Here is a 7,680-nt window from a genome sequence, read left to right as displayed (position 1 = left end):
CCTATGGGTTTCTGAGACTATAACTCCTTATGGGAATAGAAAGCCTCATCTTTCTACCTCTAAACAGCTAGGGATTTTGTTCAAACTGCTGATCTTGTGGTTAGCAGCCTAATACATAATTACTCAGTTGTAATAAAAAATGCACCAGAAATTATCAATGTCTATCCTCTACTTATCTCCAAAATTTTAACAAATTTAACTGACTATATAAATAATGTGCTGCACTAAGATATCCACCACAAGATAACTTTAACTTTTAGAGCTTTGATTTTGTACAGTGTATGTATATTTTCATATAATAAAGGGTATATATATATGAAATATATGCATATGTATTTCATATCTCATGCACATACTAAGACATCAAGTCATAAGTCACACTCAACCATAACAATGCTTCATAGCTATAGGTATGCAGATTTATGACTACCAACCAGAAGCAAGGTAAGAAGATCATGATCAGGAAAATAGATTTACGTTTGAGTTTTAAGCTCATGACATTTAAAATCCAGCACTTTGATTTTCTATATAGAAAAATAGGAATTAAAATCCTGCTCTAAATATATTTCTCCCTCATACTCATGAATTTTAAGAGGAGCTTATGAGATTTACCTTGAAAGAAATGTGTAAATTAAAATGCATTTTACACAGGTTACTAATAATATAAAGAAGCAAATAAAATTGTAGAAATTTAAGCTTTTAGATTCCCAGAGACAGAAATATCTGTACATACCATAACCCAGCAATAATAGTTCTTGGTTTCTAGAGAATGTGTCTATCATTTGAGTGCTTTGCCACTAGGGAGATAGAAGTGACATGGTTATGACATTACAATTTTAATATAATAGTAATATAATAATTACTGCTTGCTCACTTACTATGGGCAATGCTATATGCCAATATATAAGCTGTCCCACAGACCAACTAAGTAAATATTTCTGTGGGTAGAACCCAAGCATTAACACATTTCAAATATTTCAAGTGATTGCAATATGTAGCCAATATTAATATATGGATTGTTATAAGGGCTGCAAGAGCCCCCAATAAAATTATCTCTTACTTAAAACATAAATTTTTAAAAAAGAACTTTTCTCTTTTTCACTGCCCCTCCACTTTACTAAGTGTGATGTCCTTGTCCAGGGGCTGATCTCCCCTGATAATATGTCCAAACATATAATATGATATGAATAATCCTGTGTTATCTTTATAAACATCCTGGAAATTGATTATTTTCAATTTCTTCATTTTCCAATGCAGCAATTGACTCCCCCCTCAAGGATACAGATCTAACTACCATATCGCAGTGACAATGTATGGACAGTATGTTATCACATTCAGTGAATATTTAGAGATGACATAGATGGCAGGAAATTTCATTTCTAAATCAAAGGATCTCCAACTGCAAAATAAACTATTTGTTTCCCTCTGTAGTTGTTCGCTCTGTGGTAGGTGCCATTAAGAAGGTTCTGATTCAGCAACCCCAGGTATAAAAGAATGAAACACTGATTGACACTCATTGTTATATTTGTTACATCTGAGCCTATTCTTGCAGCGACTGTGTCAATCCGTCCCATTGAAGGGCTTCCTTCTTCACTGACCCTCTACCTTACCACTGACCATAGACTTCTCCAGAGACTGATCCCCCCTGATTAGTATGTCCAAAGTCTATGAGACAAAATCTCATCATCCTCCCTTCTAAAGAATATTCTGGCTACTTACTCCAAGACAGATTTGTCCTCTCTTCTGACAGTCCATGATATATTCCATATTATTCATCATATTTGAATACAGCATTTCTTCTTCATTCGTCTTTATTTATCCATTATCCATCCTGATCTTCTGCATGCATCTGAGGTGACAGAAAACACCAAGAAATGGTCAGGCTCATCTTAGTGCTCAAAGTGACATTTTAACTTTTGAACTCTTCGAAGAGATCTTTTGCTGTAGATTTGACCAATGTTATATATCATTTGAGTTCCTTACTGATTCTTCCATGGGTGTTGGTACAAGTAAAATGAAATCCTTGAGAGCTTCAATCTTTTCCCATTTTTCATGTTTTTCTTGGACCAATTGTGAAATTTTTTTGTAATCCACACTGAAGGCTGTGGTATTTGATCTTCATCAATAAGTGCTTCAAGTCTTCTTGCTTTCTGCAAGTAAAGTTGTGTCACTGGCATGCATATCGCAGGTTGTTAAAGAGTCTACCTCAAACCCTGATGCCATGCTCTTCTTTATATAGTATAGCTTCTCAGATTATTTACACAGCATACAGATCAAATAATATGATGAAAGTATGCACAGCTGACACAAACATGCCTTTTCTAGTTTAAACAATGCCATATTATCTTGTTCTTCTTGAAAGACTTCCTGTTTGTCTATGTACAAGTTCCACATGAGCACAATAAGTATTCCAGAATTCCCATTCTTTGAAATATTATCCATAATTATCCTCCAGGCCAGTGTTTCCCAAAGTAGGGCAGACTGCCCTTTGTAGGTGGCACTGACATAACCCAGGGGGTATCAAAATCAGATACTTATACTTTATCCTGGATTATGAGCTATAGAACAAAAGTGTTTAATTCCCAGGGTGGCATTGAGTCTTTTTTTTTTCCTGTAAAAGGGGTGGTAGGCCAAAGAAGTTTGGGAATGAATTTGCTAGACTCCCTAGACTAAAGGTTATCAAATGTTAGCTTACATCAGCATTATCCAAAGAGTTTGTGAAGAAAAAAAACAAACCCAGATTGTTGTGCCAGAATTTCTGACTTAGTAGAATGAAGACCCAAGGGTTCTCATTTCTAATAAGCTCCAGATGATGCCAATGCTACTGGCCCAAGGGCAACTCTTTGAGAATACCTGGTTTAAAATATTTGAAAAACAACAATACAAGTTCAAGATCTTGGCCACTCCACTGATATTTATGATCTTTTAAATGTTCAGGTCCTGGTATTCCTTCCAGTAGAAAGCAGGAATAAGGAGAGGATCCATCAACAAAGAGAAAGGGTGTTTATAATTTTGATGGGATCAAATGGATCTGTTTTGTATCTCATCCCTTGTGAATTTAGTGTCAAGTCTAATAATCCACTGTTACTGAATACTAGTCCTTAAATAGTACCCCTATATATTCTTTTAAGAGTGTTAGAGTTTTAAGTTACACATTAGGTCTTTTATCCATTTTTGCATATATTCTTTTCTATAGTGTCATGTGTGGGTCTAATTTCATTCTTTTGCATGTGGAAATTAAGTTGTCCCTGAACCATTTTTTTTAATCAATTTATTGGGGCTCATACAATTCATCACAATACATAGATCAATTGTGTAAAGCACATCTATACATTTGTTGCCCTCATTATTCCCAAAATTCGCTTGCCTCTTGGGTTCCCGGAATCTGCTCATTTTCCTTTCCCCCCCCCCTCCCCTTCCCTTCCTCCTCCCCTTTCCCCCATGCACCCTTAATAATTTATAAATTATTATTATATCTTATATTACACTGTCCAGCATCTCCCTTCACCCACCCCGCTGCTGCCCATCCCCCAGAGAGAAGGTTATATGTTTTATAGTAACCATCCTTTCATAATTGTTGGATTTGACCATGCTCATCAAACATTAATTGACAGTAGCTATGTGCACTAATTTCTGGAATATTTATTCTATTCCATTGATCTACAGACCTATCATTACACAGGTGCCAGACTGTTTTTATTATTATTGTTACTGTAGCTTTATAATATGTTCTGAGATTGGAAACTGTGTTCCCCTAATCTATTCTTCCTTTTAAAGTTGTTTTAGCTATTTGAGACTCTGCAATTCTACATAAATTTGAAGATTTACTTTTCCATTTCTTTAAAGAAGGTTGTAAAAATGCACATGATTATTGTATTAAATTTATAGATGGTAGTAGGTAATATTGATATCTGGTCAGCACTAAGCCTCCTGGCCCATTACATGACATGAATGAACCTTGAAAACATTGGACTGAGTGAAATAAGCCAATCACAAAAAGTCAAAGTTTATTTTTGTCTGATCTCACTAATATGGTTTATCCAGAATAAGAAAATGTGCAGTAGTTTAGTAGTGATTAGCAGAGGTGGGAAACTGGTAGAAAAGGGGAAGCATTGTTTAGAACATATTTCTGTTTCTGATGGTTAAAAAACTGGCAACAGATACTGGTCTTGGTTGTACAACATGATTGAGCCTCACTCAGTTGTACACATGAAAATGGAGAATTAAGTAATGTTATGATACCTGCATTTTTACAACAATAAAAGAAAAAATCTAGGATCTCTAAGCTTGAGGCAGATATTCAAAACTAGCTTAACCACTAGAATTTCACCCTTAATCATGCTTCTCTTTCCTAACCTCACAGACTTCTAACTTCAGGAGAATGGCTGCAGAAAATCACTCTACAGTTACAGAATTCATTCTAGGAGGATTAACAAATCGGCCAGAGTTCCAGATCCCTCTGCTCTTTCTCTTCCTATGGATCTACACAGTCACGATGGTGGGGAACCTGGGTTTGATCACACTCATTTATCTGAATTCCCAGCTTCACACTCCCATGTACTTTTTTCTCAGAAATCTGTCATTTGTAGATATTTGCTATTCCTCTGTTATTACCCCTAAAATGCTGGTGAACTTTGTGTCAGAAAAGAACAGCATATCTTATGTGGGGTGCATGTTACAGCTCTACTTTTTCCTTGTTTTTGTCATTGCTGAATGTTACATGCTGACAGTAATGGCCTATGACCGCTATGTTGCCATCTGCAGTCCTTTACTTTATAACATCATCATGTCACATCAAATTTGCTTCCTGCTAGTGGCTGTGGTCTACCTCATGGGGTTCATTGGCTCAACAATAGAGACTGGCCTCATGTTAAATCTGTCATATTGTGAGATCCTCATCAGTCACTACTTCTGTGACATCCTCCCTTTAATGAAGCTCTCCTGCTCTAGCACCTATGATATTGAGATGACAGTTTTCTTTTTTGCTGGATTCAACATCATAGTCACCAGCTTCACAGTGCTTGTTTCCTATGCCTTCATCCTCTCCAGTATCCTCCACATCAACAGCAGAGAGGGAAGGTCCAAAGCCTTCAGCACTTGCAGTTCCCACCTTACAGCGGTTGGACTGTTTTATGGATCTACTGCATTCATGTACCTAAAACCTTCCACAGCCAGTTCTTTGGCCCAGGAGAATGTGGCCTCCATTTTCTATACCACAGTGATCCCCATGCTTAACCCCCTAATTTATAGCCTAAGGAACAAGGAGGTAAAGGCTGCCATGCAGAGAACACTGAGAAGAAAAGTGTCTTGATGGAAATTTATGAATCTTTCTAAACTTTAGAAGTAAATTGTAATAAATGCCAGATAAAAATCCAACCGCGAATAGGGAGTAAGCACTGCTCTACAAGGTTGCTCTACAAGGTGAAGTTCTTTTCTTTCTCTCTTCCTTCCTACCCCCTCTCATGTCTTACTATCTGCAACCAGTTATGTTCATGTGTTTTTTTTTTCCTTTAGGATCTTGTCTCCCCAACAGGAGACATTTGTCAAACATTTAATAATTTATAGTTTAACATAAAATTTAAAATTTTCCAGATTGTGTTTGAGAGTCATTCATTACTCTGTTATGTTTATAGAGAAAATATTACTCAACCCATTTGTAACTTTTTTCACTTGGGAGTACACAAAGAAGTGAAAGTTGAACTTAAAAGTCACCCCAGACTGTGGAGCCAGCTCCAATCCCAACTATGTGGACACTCCCCCACCCCACCCCTCAGAAGAATGCACTTCAGAGGACAGCACTGGGGCTCTAGCTTGGGGAAAGGAGCACATCTGATTAGCACACACAGGAGAAACAAAAGGGGATGGAGAAGGAGGGGAGGACATCCTGGCCTACCAAGTCCCAAGGACGATGCTCCTGCTCAGAGCAGAGAACGCACAGAGGACCATAGGGCCGGTCCCACCACAAGACACGAGGTCCCTCACTAAACCATAGCACTGCAAGGGACAATACTGGAGACACAGTGCAGGAAGTGTGCACAATCTGACCCCATCATGCTGGGGCGAAATACTAAGGGCATGCACCAGAGCAGCAAGGGAACAATGTGATGAAATCCATGGGGAATACCAAAAACAGACTTTGGAGACAGAGTATGGCACTCCATCAGACTCGACTGGAAAACACTTATCAAGGCCAACAAACAGATGTTCAACTATTTATAGGCTTTTCCATTTTTGTCAGTGGCTTTCTCTGTGTTGTTGTTTTTTTGTTTTTATTGTTTTGTTGGTCTTGACTTCCTTTGTGCTTGTTAATGTATCTGTATCTCTATCTAGATAAGGTAGGCGGGTGTATTAGTCTGGGTACTTTGGAGAAACAAATCCACAGCAACTCATGTATAAGAGAGAGTTTTATGTAAAGAAAATGTGCATCACGAAAACAGCCCAACGCAATTCTGCCCAAGCCCACAAGTCCAACATTAACCCATTTACCCAACACCAGTCCACAAAGTCCTCCACCTCACAAAACAGAGGCAATGATGCCGACTGCAGGAGGAAAGCTGAGTCAGTGAACGAACAAGCATCTCAGCACTAGCAGGGGTCTCCACACGGCTGCTCCAGCACCCAGGGCTGCATCGGGATAGGTCCATGTAGCTTCTCCTTGGGGGTGTCTTGTAGGAAGTCAATCTTGCAAGCTGTAGCAGGGAACTGCTAAGGCAGCTGCACCCGGTGCAACCATCACAAAACAAGAAAGGCGAGGCTCACCACCCATTTATCCTTCTGCCTTTCAATTAGCTCCACATGTGATTATCAGCCAGGTTGGCACAATTAACTCAGCGGGATAAATAATTCAGAGATGAAAAGCACAGGACCATTGGTTCTGGGGGGATATGAGAGAAGGAGAGGTGAGAGAAAGGAAGTGGGTAGGGAACCAACCCAGGGACAAGGGAACAACAAGTGGACTAAAAATCAATGGAGAGAAGGGCGTAGGATGCTTAGTGGGGTTTAATCAAGGGCTATGTTGAAGCAAGGAATTACTAAACCTGAACATGATGGTGGGACAAGAGGAAAGTAAAAGGACATAGAAGAAAGAACCAGGAGGCAAAGGACATTTATAGAGGTCTAAATACAAGCATGTACATATTTAAATACATATATAATTAGAGGGGTATAGAAGTATGTACTCATATCTATATGTTAAGAATTAAGGTTGAAGATGGACATTGGGCCTCGATTCAAGTACTCCCTCAACACAAGAACACTTTTTTTCTAACAATCTGGGATTCTGTGATGCTCACCTACCCAACGTGATCGCTGAAGAAAAAATGGGTGCACAAGTAAATGTGGTGAAGAAAGCTGATGGTGCCCGGCTATCGAAAGATATAGTGTCTGGGGTCTTAAAGGCTTGAAGATAAACAAGCGACCATCTAGCTCAGAAGCAACAAAACCTACATGGAAGAAGCACACCAGCCTGGGTGATCATGAGGTGTCGATGGGATCAGGTACCAGGCATCTAAGACCCAGAACAAAAATCATACCCAAGGTGAAGGTGATGGGGTATGGAATGGAGACCCAATGCCCATCTGTTGACAATTGGATGTCCCCCTGCAGAGGGGTCACAAGGAAGAAATGAGCCAGTCAAGGTGCAGTATAGCACCGATGAAACACACAACTTTCCTCTAGTTC

At 38.9% G+C, this 7,680-nt stretch overlaps 1 protein-coding gene across 2 annotated transcripts; it reads left to right on the top strand.

Moving 5' to 3' along the window:
- Positions 1–1,228: 1,228 nt before the first annotated feature.
- LOC101661060 (olfactory receptor 151) lies at positions 1,229–5,311 on the top strand. 2 transcript variants are annotated; one of them, XM_004716263.2, is made up of 2 exons: positions 1,229–1,251; positions 4,366–5,311. In XM_004716263.2, exon 2 carries the CDS (start codon positions 4,382–4,384, stop codon positions 5,309–5,311), a length of 930 nt encoding a protein of 309 aa, XP_004716320.1. In that variant the 5' UTR covers positions 1,229–1,251; positions 4,366–4,381. The 2 variants fall into 2 exon arrangements, with proteins under 2 accessions (XP_004716320.1, XP_030744273.1); XM_030888413.1 differs by lacking the exon at positions 1,229–1,251 and adding an exon at positions 1,804–1,834 and having other exon boundaries at positions 4,362–5,311.
- Positions 5,312–7,680: the final 2,369 nt, after the last annotated feature.

Source organism: Echinops telfairi, unplaced genomic scaffold (genome assembly GCF_000313985.2).
Source record: "Echinops telfairi isolate 266 unplaced genomic scaffold, ASM31398v2 ScPeMD7_7465;HRSCAF=8503, whole genome shotgun sequence".
In the NCBI taxonomy this organism is placed as follows: Eukaryota; Metazoa; Chordata; class Mammalia; order Afrosoricida; family Tenrecidae; genus Echinops; species Echinops telfairi.
This window is presented reverse-complemented; position numbering and strand designations above follow the sequence as displayed.